This window comes from Anarrhichthys ocellatus, unplaced genomic scaffold (genome assembly GCF_004355925.1).
Source record: "Anarrhichthys ocellatus isolate YVR2014 unplaced genomic scaffold, GSC_Weel_1.0 scaffold3, whole genome shotgun sequence".
In the NCBI taxonomy this organism is placed as follows: domain Eukaryota; kingdom Metazoa; phylum Chordata; class Actinopteri; order Perciformes; family Anarhichadidae; genus Anarrhichthys; species Anarrhichthys ocellatus.
The window spans coordinates 10,357,951-10,375,594 of NW_022280033.1; the positions used below are offsets into that span (position 1 = coordinate 10,357,951).

General features: G+C 41.2%; 2 protein-coding genes across 6 annotated transcripts in view; one reads left to right on the forward strand and one right to left on the reverse strand.

Annotated features, from left to right (window-relative positions):
* The window catches only part of cox15 (cytochrome c oxidase assembly factor COX15), a 6,020-nt gene extending 4,935 nt beyond the window's left edge, over positions 1-1,085 (forward strand). The window contains exons 7-9 of the mRNA XM_031841041.1: positions 52-206; positions 300-413; positions 500-1,085. Coding sequence (XP_031696901.1) covers positions 52-206; positions 300-413; positions 500-631 — 401 coding nt within the window. The 3' untranslated portion in view covers positions 632-1,085. The remainder of the gene's footprint in view (positions 1-51; positions 207-299; positions 414-499) is intronic.
* Positions 1,086-1,280: 195 nt separating this feature from the next.
* Positions 1,281-17,644, reverse strand: part of LOC116379120 (Kv channel-interacting protein 2) — a 78,879-nt gene continuing 62,515 nt past the window's right edge. For 2 of the 5 annotated variants that reach the window (XM_031841080.1, XM_031841072.1), the window contains exons 2-8: positions 5,532-5,656; positions 5,311-5,380; positions 4,844-4,914; positions 4,519-4,626; positions 3,911-4,015; positions 3,708-3,770; positions 1,281-3,252 (exon numbers count right to left, since the gene is read on the reverse strand). In XM_031841080.1, coding sequence (XP_031696940.1) covers positions 3,205-3,252; positions 3,708-3,770; positions 3,911-4,015; positions 4,519-4,626; positions 4,844-4,914; positions 5,311-5,380; positions 5,532-5,656 — 590 coding nt within the window. In that variant the 3' untranslated portion in view covers positions 1,281-3,204. Of the gene's footprint in view, positions 3,293-3,707; positions 3,771-3,910; positions 4,016-4,518; positions 4,627-4,843; positions 4,915-5,310; positions 5,381-5,531; positions 5,657-6,346; positions 6,446-10,025; positions 17,631-17,644 lie in introns of those variants that run through there. The other 3 variants (XM_031841052.1, XM_031841065.1, XM_031841058.1) reach the window with 3 other exon arrangements.

Sequence of the window (17,644 nt, forward strand, 5' to 3'; positions counted from 1 at the left end):
ATATATATATGCAGTTTTATTTGTAAACATTTTGCGAATGCTTTTACATAGGTGCCTTTGTTGCCGGTTTGGATGCTGGGCTGGTGTATAACTCCTTCCCTAAAATGGGAGATCGGTGGATCCCAGATGATCTGCTGGCTTTCTCTCCAACCCTCAAGAACGTCTTTGAAAATCCCACGACGGTGCAGTTCGACCACAGAATTTTGGTGTGTTATTATTTCTGAAGAGAAATAATGTACCCTTCTTCTATCCCATTCAGTAGGTTGTTGATGGTCCGCTGTGTTTCTTTATTTTTCCAGGCGATCTCTTCTTTGACCGCAATTACAGGCCTGTATCTGTTCTCCCGGAGGATGATGCTGCCCAGGAGGGCTAAGATGGCCATCAGCCTCCTCGCGGCAATGGCCTATGGACAGGTAGGCTGTCAGTCAGCCCGGGAACATGTAACCTCAGTCCATTACTCCTCAGTGTAACTGAACTCCCATGTGTTTGTGCTCCTCAGGTTGCCCTCGGTATCAGCACCCTGTTACTGTATGTCCCCACTCCACTGGCAGCAACGCACCAGTCTGGATCAGTAGCCCTTCTCTCACTGGCCATTTGGGTACTGACAGAGCTCCGCAAGATGCCCAAGTAAAAGCCCGCTGCTTTATGGACGGAAGCAATCCCCACTAGCCACAACTCGAGCCTCTACGAGCAGTGACCTTATGAACAAGGCCTTCAGAGAGAAAACAAAAGCGTTGAAAATGTAGAAATGTTTTATTTAACGCTGGACTATTATGCATAATTAGGCTGAAGCATCTCTCCTGTGGAGCTGCAATGTAGTCCTCATGTGGTGACATTGAATTATTTTGGTTGTGGTTGCTCACCTATTGCCTTCTCTGGTCATACACTGCCTGTTAGTTGAATCAGATGTGGCTGTTGGGATTATGTGTAAAATAATGTATATTTAAGTTATGAACCATTTCTTGTTGATGTGATGATGAATAATAAGGTAAAAATATGTAAATTTTGATTGTTGCTTTGTACTCTATATTTGGAAGTGTAAGGCTAAGAACACTTATTTTAATAAAGACAATTATCTACCCTCATTGAAATTCAAATTTCAGTCCATTTTGCATAGTAACTGTGAATTTTATTGTCTCTGTACAAAATATACACATTTTGAATACGTAATGCAACCAGTTGAGGCTAGCTAACTAGACAGTCAGTACAACAGGTTAGTAGGTTTTCAAGACACAGTACATGCGGGTATAGACAAGTTTTACTTGTGGTCAGGAATGGAAGTTAAAAACTATTGGCAAGGAACAATCAGCCAAACCAATTTTCCCCCAGAGAAAAAAAGTTAAAGAAAGCAGAACAGAAAATGGCAGGGTTGGAAGTGCATATTTTCATCAGAGCTTGAGTGCACCCTATACTGTGCTATGAGAGGAGAGTTGCTGATACGTGGTAAAGAACATTATTGCTATATCATGTCAGCATGTCTGCATTTAAAAGATACTATAGCCTATTAAATTGCGGCTTGAGCGTCTCCGTTACTTGCACCACTCTAGATTGAAAAGAAGCTGTTTTTGGAAATATACTGTCAGAGTTAGCAAGAGAGCTGAATTTCATCAGCAGTCCCATCAGTGTTTGCAAATTCTTTATATGTCTATGGGTTTGCAACGTAAAACTAAACTTCAGTTTGGACAACGTGCAGATAAACCACATCGCCACTTACCAAAATTATATCCTTTTATCTCCGATTGCCCCTTGCCCTCCATACTACACAGCATCTCCCTCTCTCTCACCCACAGGTGGGCTATATATATCTGAACTCAGAGTGGCTGTATATACCTCTTTAATTTATATCTTCTCTTTGGTGTTACAGGAAGAGGGAGAATACCGCATGAGGGGGGGCATAAAAAAACTGTTATTAAACCATGTCTCTCTCACTAACAGTACACACACATACTACGCCACTTGAAATTGAATCAGCCTAATTTAATAATTCTTTTTTTTTTTTGAAGTGGTAGAACCTGCTACAGCCACATGACATTTCCGATTACAAGAAGTTCACAAATACAATCTGAAATCTAATAAATTCCCCTTGAATGTACATCGATAGACTAGTACGACTGTTATGCTTGTCCTGTGTTGAGAGAAACTTGGATGGTCAAAACAGCTCCTCAACTATTAGTACAGTCCCCACGTTGTGCTGCCTAATATCACACCATTGGGAATGCTAGAAAATGTACAACAGTCAATAGACACCTACAGCTAGGACTGTAATAGTTTGGAAGGCTCGGAATTATCCTACCAGAATCCCATGAATGGAGGTGGGTGTTGTACCATTAGACTCTTACATAGGTAAGCTGGAGGACATCTCCTTTTGTTACACATGCACACACACATACGCAAAGGGTGAGGCACCTGTGAATGACTAGGAACAGCAGACACACAAGCAGACTTTGGAGTATCTCTGTAAATACATAATTGGATATTAGTGACATCATCATGCGATATTGTAATCTGTTCCTCATGGAAAACAACATGATTTGAACCTCCATCTGTAAAAATCACTTTGATCTTCAATTTGTCAGTTGTTTCCACAGGAAGTGTCCTTCTCCGTCTCGTCCACAAGAGGGTGGTAGATTCATTTCTATTTCTATGGCCGGTGCGCGAGCAGTCTAGCGGCTCCTGGGAGGTGTTACCCACACACTCATAGACAGGATCAGATTCACAAATCCAAATCTCTGCCATCACAGGGAACAGTGAGCTCAGATGAAGGTTTGGAGGCAACGTCCTCCCTTTGAGTTCAGCCATTACAGGCTGTGATAGTTCCTCCATCGGTAATAGTAATAAATAAAAGTTAGAATAAAACAGGTGGGGGGTCTTACATGTGCCAGTTCATGTGAGGCCGCTGCTTGCCTTCTTTCTCTGTGCCTTTTTGGGTAAAACTAAGGTTCGGCATGATGAGGAAATGGGTCGGGGGAACTCCATTGTTGCTTGGAGAAATGTCACTGGGGGTCTAGGAAGCGGGAGACGGCCTCTCGGTGCCCTGAAGGCTCACAGCTCTCAACAGACATACAAGCACAAGCTTGCAAGTCAGAAGACACACACACACACACACACACACACACACACACACACACTTTCTCTTTTCAATCCAGATTCCTTTTACACACAAGCTCCCCTCCCTGATGCCAGCGTACTCTCTGGTCCCGATTCTTAGATGACGTTGTCAAACAGCTGCATGGACTGCATGATGCTCTCATCCTAGACAGAGAGAAGGGGTTTGGATAAGGTGACATTCCTTCTGATGTGTTGATTGATTGACATAGGGGAAAGTAAGAATTAAAAGTTTAGTGAACCAGTTATAACAGCTAGCCTTGCTATGTCCAAAGTTAAAAAATAAAATCCACCTACCAGCACCTCTAAAGCTCACTTAGTGAACATGTTATTTCTCTTTTGTTTTATCTATACACAAACAACATGCAATACGACAAATTATGATTGTACAAGAGTTATGTGGTGTACATATTGCCAGACGCAGTGGAGTGCAGTCACTGAAAATCCTTTCAGTCTTTATGCTGAGCTACGTTTATCTGCTCCTGGCTCCAACTGCATACTTAACACAAAGTCAAGGAAGTGGTGTCAATCTTCTCATCCAACTCTCTGCAAGAATGCAAATAAGCAGATTTAAATGTCGAACTGTTTCCTTTCCACCCCACCTTTTTGCATGACTCGATGAACTCTTCTATAGTGACCACCCCGTCCTTATTCCGGTCCATTTTCTGAAAGAAAAATGTAGCAGCCAAATTCGTACTTACTGACATTTTTTGTAAATAACTTGTAACAATACTTCTATCAGTAATCTTTCTATAGTTTAAACAATCATAAATTGAGGCGTTAATACAAAGTAAAGACTGTTGACCTGGAAGAAGCTCTCCACGTGTTCTCTTGGAATGTCGTCCTGCATAGTGGGGTATGTGTACTTCCCCATCATGTCATAGATGGACTTCATGATGTCCAACATCTCCTGGAGAGTGAAAGACAAAAGGGAGAAATATTATAAAGGATGTAAAAAAACAATTTGAGGCTGGGCTATGGCAATGTCACCACAATGTCACCACATGAGGACTATGTTTATATATTTTGCCTTATTTGATTAACCAAAAATGATTTAGTATATTATACACCGTTAGTATTATTTAATTTTGTTGGTGAAATACAACATCGGTGACCATTTCCTTCTAGTCAAAAGAACTTGGTTATGTAATGGCCATATACACCCAGGGTACGTTTGACATACTGGAGCACAGTTCTAACTTTCAAAATAAAAGTTGACGTATTCAACAGGTCATTATACTGGCAGACATTTCCACACCTGTTTTCCACCAAACTCAAAATGTAGAAATAGTAATAGGGAGACTCCACATCCCCCAAAATACTGAGGACATGACCGACAGCACTGCTGAGAAACCATTACAGCAAGTCATTGAGAGGAAGCAAAGAACAGTGTAACATCTGTGTGCACGTTACCTCTTTGGTGATGCAGCCATCTTTGTTCAGGTCATAGAGGTTAAACGCCCAGTTCAACCGGTCATTAATGGTCCCTCTCAAGATGATAGACAAGCCAAATACAAAGTCCTGAGATAGAAGGGGAACAATTACCTGTTTTGTTTTGGCATTAAGTCTTAACACAGTAAATGCAGTCAAATCTTCATCACAGCACTAATCTCTGTGGACACGTTTTTAGCGCGAGTACATGTGTACGTGTGTGGACACAGTCATGGTGGCAGATTTAACCGGAGCACACATTTGCTTTTATCTCTAAAAATGAAGCCGATATAAGAATAGAGCTCACCTCAAAACTAACTGAGCCGTTGTTGTTAGTGTCGAAGGCTTCAAACAGGAAATGTGCATACATACTTGAATCTGCAAAGGTAGAGACTTACAGTAACCCGTGTGCCCTCGAAACATGAAGCAAAGTCTTTGAACAGCTTGGATTAGCAGCCAGCTAAATATAGCCAAGATATAAGAATCATTTCAGACACAACTGGAGGCAAGTGGTTAACATTTCATCAACCTAAATATCATGAAATGAAAAATTGCCTCCCCTCTTTGCAGTGTATTGTTCAGCAGAGCATATTTATAATGAGTTCATTACGTTAATTTAATTGTGATGACAAAAAGCTCCATGTGCACGTTTACAAAATGAATGCTGTTATCTGAAAACATATACATTTCTGAAGACAGAAAGAATGGTGTAATTGAAGCATTTTGGACACAGTTTGGGCTCTTCCGGTTTGGCAGTAGGAGTTGACAACTCACCTCCCTGTGGAAAGAACTGGGAGTAAATGGTCTTAAAGTTCTCCTCATTCACCACACCACAGGGACACTCCTGGGACACAAATGTGAATTGAGAAACCTCATTAGTTACCACCTACCACAAAATACAAATCTCAACTCCCATTATAATCTAACTAGCACCAGACTTTTTATGTTTTATTTTTATTTTCTGCCTTGTCACTCTCTTCTCCAGCCAGACCTACATTTTTGAAGCCCCTGTAGAGGACTTGCAGCTCCTTCTTGGTGAACTTAGTCTGCTCCTGCAGCTTGTCCATGCTTTCTGGGCGATGACACACGGTAGATAACTCAAAGTCATCTTCCACGCTGTCTGTGTGAGGGAGAGACACACTGTTAGCTAGCATTCATCATCACTGCACCCACACCAAACCTCCAGGGCAGCCGTGACCAGGCCGACACATTCTTTTATGAAGCAATCAAACTGATATTGAGCTCATCATACAGTGTAACAAAATAACATTCTTTATTCACAACAATGTTCATCTTTTTATCATTATTATTTCACTCAATCAATACATGAGTGAATCCTGTTTTCTATATACATAGTTTTGAGGTTGCTAAGTCAAGCATTGTCCACACATCTTTGTCCAAGCGAAGCAAAACTTGGTCAGTAAAGCATCTATAAAAGGACTTCTTGACTTTCAAGTTTAAGAACACTGGAGAGAGGGATACCGAGAAAGTGAGAAGAGGCTTAACATGAATGAAAATGGTAAAGAAGAGGCATCTTAAAAGCTGTGGAGACACCTCATTCCACCTGTTTCTCCAAAAAATACCTGTCAATAACTGCACACACACACACACACACACACACACACACACACGTTCCATTGCCCAACGTAACAAAACACGTTGAGTGTGTTCCTGTATGTTGTGTTCACTGAATGTTTCGCTGGCTAAGCGTACATGACTGCATCCACACAAGCATCTGTACGAATCCTCTGAATTCCCTATAGAGTTGTAGAAGAAAGTAGAAATGTATAGAGAGTGTAGGAGCACTTGCTTTCACTGATTGAGGGGACAGCCTCGGGCTTGCAGCATGGCAGCAGCTTGAGGAATCGCTGCTTTATGGTTTGTTTGCTTTGGCTGGTGGAAGGATTACCTGTAATCACCAACCATATCACAAGGGTTAAACACACACACACACACACGCAAGTCTGCAAATTAAATTCTGTTTTCACACACACATGCCTGTAAAAACCAATAACACACTCCATGCAACGGACAGATGCAACAACAGACTGATTCATGCCGTTCAGTCAAATTGATAGTTGCCTGCTGACCTGGCTCAGCGATGGGAGACCATGAATACCACTTCAAACGGTTGATATTACACAGCAGCAGCACAGTGTGACCCCTAGAAACACACAGTTTCACTAATCAGACCGGCTCTCTCGTCACGATGCCACATTCAGCAAACTGTATGAAAAACCAGCGGAGACCATCAAACCCAGACAGATGTATTGCAAAACCAACCAGAGCCCATCGCGTCTACCACCACACCAGTTCATCTCAAATCAAACTTCACGATGCCCATCTCGGCAAGTTTCACGGAGTGATAATGAAAATCGGATCGAGGAAGTAAAACACATTCACACACATGAACCCATGTACTTACTCTTGCTTAGTTTCCATGGTAACAGTCCCCGCACCCCTTTTAGCAGGACCCAAGCGGTCTGAGGGATGAAGGCCATGATGGGGTGAAAAACAATAGAACCACAGCACCTCTACTGACTATATGATGTGATGTATGTGATGTGTCACCCTGTTTTCTCTCTGCTTCATGGAGCCTCCTGACCTGTGGCTCGGCATCATTTGGAGCCAGAACAGGCCGAGCACATTGCTCGATGGACACCAGAGTAATACATCCAGCCACCTAGCACAGGCCCAGCCCTCAGCTGTCTGAGTGAGCTAGTATATATTGTTTTTTTATGTGGACCCAACAGCTGCCCATGATACAGAAATGAATATCAAATACTTTGACCATCTGTCAAAAAGTACAAAAATGAATCAGAGTAAATCTTAATTAATCTATAAAGTAAACTTAACCTTTAATTATGTCTGATGGCAGAGTAACTACAATGTATTTCTGAGCAGTGGTGGATGTAGCATTTTAACGTTGTAACTGCTTGAGGTGAAGCTAATCTGGCTCCAGACCAGCTACTAAACGGACCATTGGGTGAGATTCTTTTATACTATTGTTGCTTTATTTGTTAGTTGCTGCTGCATAACAAAGTATCATATCTGCATCATAATAAAATACATCATATGTTTTGTTTTGTATTTATGTAAATATACAATGTAAGTACCAACTAGAGCTGAAAAAATACATGTAGAGGAGTTCAATTTACAATAATACAATTTGCAAGATACAGTGAAGGAAAGTAAGAAGTAGCAAACAAAAACATCAGTAAAGTCAAACCTCAGAACTGTACCTACACACAATACTTTAATAAATGAATTGCAACCAGTGGTATATCTAAGAGTATCTAAAGTTTGGTAAAGTATTGTTTGATGATATCTTTAATCATTGTGAAATACATTGGTAACCTTCACAGATGTGTTACAGATGCAGTTTGTCTCTCGGTGTAGCAGACTAAATTAAATTTGATTGTTCTGAAGGCCTGGACAGAGAAAGGTAAGAAAAAAACAACTTCATGAATTCTCCTTCCTCTGCTCTGCATGGAACACTGAGCTTGAAATACTTGTAAGGACTATGAAAGCTGAATCTACAGGAAACTGTCAAAGCTTAGATATGCTTGTTTTAGGACTGAGACACCTTTTCCTCTCTCCCTTTTTCACAGCTCTTTCTCTTTTTCCCTCTCCCGTTTCTTTCTCTGTAGTTTTGTCCTTTGCTGCTGGAATCGTGCTCGTTGGGATGTCTTTGAGTAAATGTGCTCTGGCTGTCTTAGCCAAGTTTGTCTTGGAATAGAGATGTTTGATCTCAGAGGGATAAACCTGCGCACAGACATATCTCTTTAAAGTCCCCTATAGATCATAAAGCATGCCCCAAAAACATCTTGCAACACATTATCTACTGAACTAAACTGATGTTGTTTTAAAGCGTACTATCAGCTTAGAGTTTAAAAAGATGCAGTGCTTAATATGGAAGTTGTTCATACGAGCAGATTGCTGGTTGGAAACTGTCCTTTGTTGAAAACAAGTAGGTTACTGCGCTCATTACACCATTGACGTAACGTGATTTGTTTCCCAGCCTTTGAAGTTAAAATTGTTTTTTGAGTGGCACTGAAAATTACACAAGAAATTCTTTTATTTTGGCCTGAGTAGGCAAGAAAAAACACAATAAAAACCTATAGTGTATTCCTCATCAGGGAGGAAAAAAAGCAATTTTCTGTGTTCCTCAGCATTAAGACATTCTTACCCAGCGTGATCTGTAGTGATTGTACAATTAGAGTTCAATAGTTTCCACCAGGGTACACCGACAAACCATCACAACTCTTCAGGAAATAAGAAAAACAGCTCTATTTTTAACTTGATGGCAACACATTTTTTGGCAATATCCAGTAACTTTTGAAGAAGCTCCGTGTCTCGTGAACTCAAGAGATCTGAGGATTTTCTCAAGGCACAGAGAAACTGTCAACTAAAGTGAAGGCGGCAAACATATTACAGTGAAACAGTATACTGCAGATCCAACATTGAACCTTTCAGCTATCTCTAGGCCCCTCTGATGATGAGAACGGTGCAGTTTTCACAAATATTGGGATAAAATTAGAATTGATGGACAATCTGCAGTTTCGAATGAGGCCTAGAAACTATACCTAATGCCATTCATTTCCTCCCACTTGTCCTGCCCATCTTCACCATTAACTGCACTCCATTTATTAAGTATTGCACTTCCATAAATTCGGGGGACTCACAGGAGGCAAAAAAAGAAACAAATGCTGAAAATCAATGCAGCAGGGGCAGAGAAAAATATGGCTTATATGGTCCAGCATATGGCTCAAGCTTTTTTGTTAGCATCTCACTGGAAAGAGCTTCCAATATTGCATAGTTTGATCCTGATGATATTTTCAGACTTAAAAAGTTCCCTCCAGAGACACAGAAGTCATTATACTGAGTGCCCCTTTAAGCAAAAAAACGAAATAAAAAAATGTAAAGCACATCCTCATCACAGTAAAAGGAGCAAGTAAAGTTCATGTTTGATCAAATAATCCGCAGACAGAAACCCTTAGTTGTAAGAAGTAATGTATTGAATGATACATTTCAGAGATGTTGTTTTCCAAGTATATGGGCCGACATTAAGATGTGTTCTGGACATGAATTTTTCATTGAAATGTATTTTATTTTTTTAAGTTTCGAATTTCTTTTGTGTCATAATAAATGAAGCATGATAATCAGTAGTACCATTCTGCACTAATATGTGAGTTAGAGAGGTGTATACCATATGTACTTGAGTATTTCAGTCTCAGACAAAGCCCACACACACTCACACACACACACAGACACAAACACTGGAGGGCATAAATAGGTATGAGAAACACGACAGCTATTTAGTGAAGAAATTAGGCCACACGACTCAGTTATGTTTAATCCTAACAAACACACACGTAGACACTCCCCTTTATAGCTGAGTGTTTTTCCTCCTAATGTCCCCTCAACAAATTCATCATTTTGATTTCTCTCTCGGCGCCTCTCTCTCGCTCGCTTACCGTTTCCCTTACCTGGCGTGGAAATGTCGATAAGCCCCAGAAAGTGCATCAGTTTGAGGGAGCTGCAGACCACCAGGAGGATGCCCACCGTCTGAAGCCCCTCCACCTCCCACTTTTCTTTAAGGAACAGATACATCCTTTCCCCCTTCCTCTCCCTCCGTGACTGTCAACCAAAATCTTCCTCTTGCCCCGGGGCAACCACTTCCCCCCCCCTCAGCTTCAACGAGGAATGCACTGTCTTTGTCTCTTCAGTATCTCCTCTCAGTCTCCCTCTATATGCCGGTATTCCTCCATCCTAACTCTGCATGGCTCCCCGCCCGCTTTCTTCTCTCAAGGTAGATTGTTATTCTCTTCGCACCTTCATCGAGAACGGTAAGTGCGTGGCAGCAGGACTGTCGACTTGCTGCTCCACCCCCGCCACCTCCAAGGCTGTCAAAGGTTGTTTAAGTTCCAGGTGAAGTTCGGACAATTCACTGTGTGTGTCCTGGCAGTTTGGCGGCAATTGTTTTGCGAATCTCTCTCTCTCTCTCTCTCTCTCTCTCTGCTTTTCCAGCAAATGACTCTCAAACTCTCTCTACTCTCTGCCTGTCCTCCCTCTCCCTCTTGTCCCTCCGTCACTCTCCTCCTGCTCTGTCCCTCCCCATGTTTAATTGGGTCAGTGTGATGGGACTGAGTGAAGGGGAGGGCAGAGGAGGGAGAGGAGAAAAGGAAGGAGGGAAAAGGATGGAGGAGTACTACTTGTAGGTTACGAGGGGAAACAGAGAGGGGGTGCATATACAAGAAACAGATAAGAATTAATCCGGAGAGGAGATACGAAGAGAGACGGGGAAAGGAGGGGCAAGGTGGAACGGAGGAAACAACAGCAACCAGGGGTACAGCAAGGACTGAATCAAAAATCAAAAGAATCAAAAAGAGCTACCAAGGGGGAAATGCAGGATAACATTAGGGGAAGAAGCAGAGAAAGACTAACAGGAGGGAGGAGGGAGACTATGACGACAGACAGACGAAGCATCTGACCCAGCGGCTACTGTGGACAAACTCACAGATGTGTCAATGTCCCCTGAGTGTAGTCAACACACATGCACACACATGCACACTGTCTGGAGTTGAAATCTGGCTATAACATGTATTGCATATGCAGCCCAGTACAGTGGGGAATATTTCAGTCGGGATGGGATATATATTGATGTCACATCTGGCACACTAACATTATACCACTGGCAGACAGAATCTCTGAAGAACTGGGGCAGAAAAAAAGATTTAAAAGAATGGAATCATGATGATGCATTCTTCCCAAATGGATTTACAGTACATGTACTGTAAATAACACATGATATAGCCTTTAAAACCCACTGGAACATAATGTTGAGGTGGGATTTGATGAAAGAAATGCTGAATAGGAGTTTGGATGCACTGATGTGAAACGCCGGTTGGACCTGAATCCCTACCTCATTACTGTGATCGAGTATTGGTCTGATGTGAACGTCCCCCATTAAATACAGTGTCTTTGTCAATTTCATTATAAAAAATCTGTGTTTCCATTGTCAGTCATCAGGTGGCAGTGGGCTGGTGATCTGACACCACTATAGTTGAGATTTGGTTAGGTTTAAGCACAAACATGACTTAGTAAGGGAAAGAGCATGGCATGTGTTCAAAGACTATTTGGTTATGGCTAGGTTAGGCTCGTGGTCATGCTTAAAAGAAACCAATGTTGTCTGAGGAAATGGAAAGAAAACAAAGGTCTCGTGAGTTGCAGTCTGCTGTTTTGATCGCCTCTGTCTGCGGACCTTGTGGCTATAAAACATCATAAAACGTCCTCCTTTTCTCCCAACGAACAGGTGTGAAAATTACCACAGGTGCTAAGGGACTTCACTCAAACATAAATATATGTTGTTTGGGGGCATTTGCTAAAATGACTGATGCTTTTGTCCTTTTTGTCGGAACAGTCTCTGAAAGTGGTGTTGGGAGAAGAAAAGTTCAATTAGTGCATGCCAAGAGAAGAAACGGCTAGACTTCAACAACAGGGGAAAGTGATACCCTTTGGATTCAAAGTGCTCCATCACTTTCATCCTCCACTTCATGTTCAACAACACCCCGTTATCAAAACTGGAAGTGAATGTTCCACAGGAAACTGAGGGGAGACGGGGGAATATTTAGTCCCTATATATGTATGTGCCTGCATGTGTCGGTCTGCGCCTGCGAGTAGGTTGGCTCAACGCCAAAGAAACCAGGAGATGGAGGTGTACGGAGAGCTTGAGCCATCTGCCGTCACATGTGATTAATGATTCGGAGTCAGAATGAGACCCAGAGCAACGGCATTGCTGCCGAGCCTCGAGGAGCCTTGTGAGACTGAAGAACACTACACTCAATCAGAGGCAGACTCTGCTCTTTGGTAAACAAAACGACATGGTTTTGAGTTCACGGTCAAAGTCGGAACTCATGAACCCTCAAAGAGTGCAACCATCTATCACTGGCAGTTGAGTGCTTCAAGTACAATAAGAAAGATCTTAAGGCGTCTAATGGCAATGAAATATCACACATTATTACAAGAGGCTCTTTATGATCACATGAATTGAGATGACTAATGAGAACATAATTGAGAAAAGCGGTCATTAAATGGGATTTACTGGTCATATAGAGTTATAATCTACATAAAGCATTATACTACAATATATTTGCATGCCTTTACGGGCACAGTGAATTAAATAGGCTACATGAATTCCTAAATACAGTGACATATTCAGGCCAGTAAATTCTCAAACAAAGTCTGCAGTCGGAGAGTCAACTAAAGGATGAAAGTGTGAGAGATTAAGGCTGGTCGCGCCTATCTGCCATTATCGCTTACATAAAGCATTAGGATATCTGTCATATACCGAGACAGAAATGTAAGATCAATATATTGCAAGTAAACGTAAAAAGATCTCCCCTTTAACTTTAACTCAGACATGACGGCTCTGTGATTCCAGGAATATTGTAAGGCACTGACCTTTGAACTCATTACTGTTGTTACTGTTGTTTCTATTAATGGTAATATTAATTCTAGCTGACTTCACTGCTGCACTATTGTAGCCCTGCATGCATTGATTTGGTGATGTGCAGGTCAAAAGATGTCGAGACGTCTCGGTTACTATAAAATCACAGTGGGATGAATCTGGATCACATAGAACCGTTGTTTCAACAACATTTCAATGCCTGTATGTCATGTATTGTATCATGTCATATGTGTCTTTAAAAGCTGCTCCAAACTGAAATATAGCCATGCTTTTGAAAAAACAGTTATGTAATTGACATACTTAACAAGAGTCTACAACCACACTAGCTGCTCCGTGAGCCGAAAGCGATAGGCACAGCGGTGCTTTGAGCTAAAGCTAATATCCGCATGCCAATGTGCTCACAATGACAATGCTAATATGGTTATTTGTTGACCATTTTCACCCGATAGCGAGTTACCATGCTAACGTTGGCCAATTACCCTTAACACAAAGTGCAGGCGAGGCTGATGGGAATGGCAACAGTCACAAATGTTGACCTTATGATAGCACTACATGGAAAGTTAAAGTGCCACCAAAGTGTTTACAATTCATCCTGAGGGGAACACACGAAATTTCATCCTGAGACATTTCACTCAAAATCACACATGTCGACCTCATGGTGGCGTTAGAGTAGAAGTTAGGGCTCTATCAGTCATCAGGATACGTTCTCTGAGGGTCATGCATATCTACAACATTTCATGGCAATCCGTCCAGCAGCTAACGACTTGCAGACAAACTGGCAGATCGTCATTGTCAACCCTAGAGCATGACTAAAAATCAACCAAATTCAGCGTCTCCACACCTTTGAATTACTCATCACTTCAATGCTAATCAGATATGAGCTCTGTGGAGTAGCTGTGTCCAACTGAGCGAAAGTGTTGCCCCATATGCTTTGAAAGTGAGTGTTGTGTGTGATATAATTAGAGACCAGTGATGAGCGTACTAAACAGCTTTCAGAAAAGTTCCACAGGCATTTCTTTTTTCCGCTTGACCTCCACTCATCACATCTAAATATCCGATTAGGGCAGTGAGGTTCCCTTAGGGTGGAAAATCATACAAGAGCTTAGGAGCTTATTTTTGATATAACTGTTTACAGCCGATGTATATGAGGAAGCGACACCTGTAATCCATCCCAAGAGACATTTGATCTTTAAATGTTGTTGGAGGTGCACTTGCCTGGATGCTAATCTATGGTAGATGCTGACAACCTCACACACACAGATTGTGATAAAAAGCTAGGTTAATTAGTAAGTTCATTAGTCGCTGTGTGGCATATTTTGCCTGAAGCCAGAAACACAGAGTAATTGAAATACCTCCATATTTAGATGTCTACCTTGGCAATTATTACTCTCAAAACTGATTAAAATGTCTGAGAGTAAGAGGGTGGGTGTGTGTGTGTGTGTGTGTGTGTGAATGCGTGCAGGAGGAGGAGACACAGAGGAGGTCATTGACAAATGGTGCTCAAAATGTAGTGTGTTTCCAATTAGATAAGTGAAAGAAGAGAGCCATTTGCATAGATCATTAGCTTTTTAGGATATTTTTAATACCGCGATATGGGACAAAAACAGATTCATTCTTCTGAGAGCAAGCTCTTTCAGCGCAAACTACAGAAAGCTGCTGATGAACAGTTTTCTTTTGAAACAGTCACAATCAGGTGAGACGGATGGATCAGAGAGGTTTTCTCATTTGAGGACACAAGACGTAACATTACATGAACAACATCAATTAGATAAATAGTAACATTTAGATTTCAGGAATATAGTTGTTCTATGTGTCTTGTTTGGATACAAGTTTATGTGACAGGTGATGGAGAGAAAACAAAAGTGTGAAGCATTGCTATTTAATCAAGGATTTAAAACTATTTGACCACAGTTAAACGTTTTTGTCGATTTTTGTTATAGAAGAAAAGCCAAGCATAACGATCCTAATGACATTCCAGCAAAACATTTCAGTTATAAATTATTAAACATGATCTTTTTCTTTTTATCTCAGCAATTGGATTAGATGCATTTATAAAAGTGCAAGTGGTTTTCAATATTTAGCGTTACACAACGCGTTTCTTTTTTTTTTCATTTGCCAAATAAACACTGAGGCTGAAACGCACACCCGAAAACCTCTGACCTTCCCAAACACACATCGCAGCAGTTAACTTTTACACCTGAAGAGGGCAGTGCAAGGTAAGACACTCTGTCTGCAGCCCTATATTCAACCTGCTGTTCCCCTCGAGCAACTCTCTCGCTCTCTCTTTGTTATTGTCCTTCATTTAAATTCTGCTCCAGAGACCAGACAAACAGTAGGAGGGTAATGACTGATCACAAGCCATTAACAACTTCCAACACACTCACACAATACTGAAAGGTACACTAACACTCACGTTTGCTATTATGACACTGTGTCAGATCAAAACTAGAGTGGACCGAACAGCAATACAGCTGTTATACTTTGAAGCTTCTTTTCTGGCACTCAGCTGCATTCATGCTTCTTTTTTTTTAATAAATGCATGCTGTGTTTTTGAGTGATGTAAAGCAGTCAATCTAAATTGGGTTTGTATCGCTCACAACAATGCGCTAAACTTATTTCCATCAAATCATAAACACTCTGCTCTGCTCTTTCCTGCCAGGAGACAAATCAGGTAAACATCCTGAACAGGTCGATACAACAGAAAAAAACAACAACTTTGCAGCAGCTAAAAGGGTTGAATCTCGGCTCTCTGAAGGTTCGGTTTCAGCTGTTGAAAGATTTTTGTTTCCCGAAAAGACCACCAAAACAAATCTTCAAGGGAAATGACTGTCACAGCAACAGAGCAAACTAACCCCATTTCCTGCCAAACAAGACATTGTTATGTTGGAAGAAAAAGCAGTGGAGTGACTAAGGGCTAAGGACTAAGGAAAGTTATCCAACACGTTTATTGGGATCCAGTCATGAATGAAGATGAAATTGGCAGTTAAATCAATTGCAGACTGACAGCAGTCTGTGCCCTTCCCAGGTTGTTGGTATACCAGGGTGAATAATAGCCACTGTCTGCCCAACATAAATGTTTTATCCTGGTGAATCCTGCTGCAAGGCGTTAGCACCCTTGTTAGCACACAGTATGTGTGTGTGAGATAGTTAGCCAGTCCAGGAATCAGACTCTCTCCAGTTCCCAGTGACTGTCAAGAGTGAGTGACTGGGAACTTTAGTATGAGAGGAAGTGGGGAAGTTAAGTTATTATTTCAAATGAATGGCAAGATTCATTTAAAACTTACAAAAGTGACGATTAAACTGACGATTAAAAACTTTAGAGCATCTTTATTATAGTGTCTTTGTATGAACAGTAGAGTTCAATGTAGGAATGAACAGTGGATAAACAATACAGCAACCAGGATCTCCCTGAGCAAATGCAAAACAATGATGCACTCAACACCCAACCTCGCAAGTGCAAACAAACACTGCATTTAAAGCGAAAGGGGAAAAGACATGATGGATAAGACCAGCTGTTACATATGAGGAAAGTTGTTATTCTTGGCAGCAAAAAAAAAGAAAAGCCTTTTCAGCACGAGTTTCATATATTTTCACAATGCCCATATACTTGCCTACTGCTTTAGTTTTGTATTACTTGTAAATGGATTTAAAACCATCATATAATACTATTCTAACCCTGTGTGGAATGGGTTATAATATGGGAATATTGCTGCTTTGATCCCACTAAAGCTGTGGCGGAATATTTCACGTAATATAACTTTTGCCTGCAAATTGCTGGAGCATCTCACACAGAAAATCAAGTGCGATATTACAAACTGCGGGACATTTACATGTTATGCTGCGTACGGGAAAAGGTTTAAGCTGCGTTGAAGCTAATCTTCCAAGGGATATTTTCAAGGACAAGTCTGGGCGTGTGTGTTTGTGTGTATGTGTGTGAATTCATTAGTTTATTCTCAATGTTATCATCTTTCTGCAGTGTTTTAAGAAGAATAGCAGCGGAACATCAACAACTTCTGTTCTTTTATCCAGAGAGCACCTGCCGTACAAATACAGTCTCTCATTCACTCACATACACGACTGCGAGAGAAAGAGAGAAAGAGAGACAGAGAGAGAGAGAAAGAAAGAAAGAGAGAGACATTCAGACAGACAGACAGACAGAGGGGTGGGGGGATGGTGGATGGAGGATAGAGAGAGTTGTGTATTAAATATCCCGTCTTATCCTCTTGCATCCCAGGCTCTCATCTTCTAGCTGGCTAGAAGAAGAAGAGCCTCAGACAAGGACAACAAGGACAGTCTCCTCCACACTCACTACAGTTATATTACTGTTTAAAGGCACGTAGATGCCGTAGCTTCTGTCAGTGGTTTAGACAACAAGTTTGTGGCAAACTTTATAAACTTTCCCCAACAGAGTAGGTTAATGATTCCCTGGCTGGTTATTGAAAACAATATTGGTTTTGTACAAATCATAAACTTCAGATTCAATTTTTTTGTTTGTTTTGAGGGTAAGGCACTATTATAGGTGACTGACACAGAATATCATGAGCATTTTTGGGGGCATTTTGACCTTTACTTTTTAGAGAACAGTGTAGAAGTGTGTGTGTGTGTGTGTGTGTGTGTGTGTGTGTGTGTGTGTGTGTG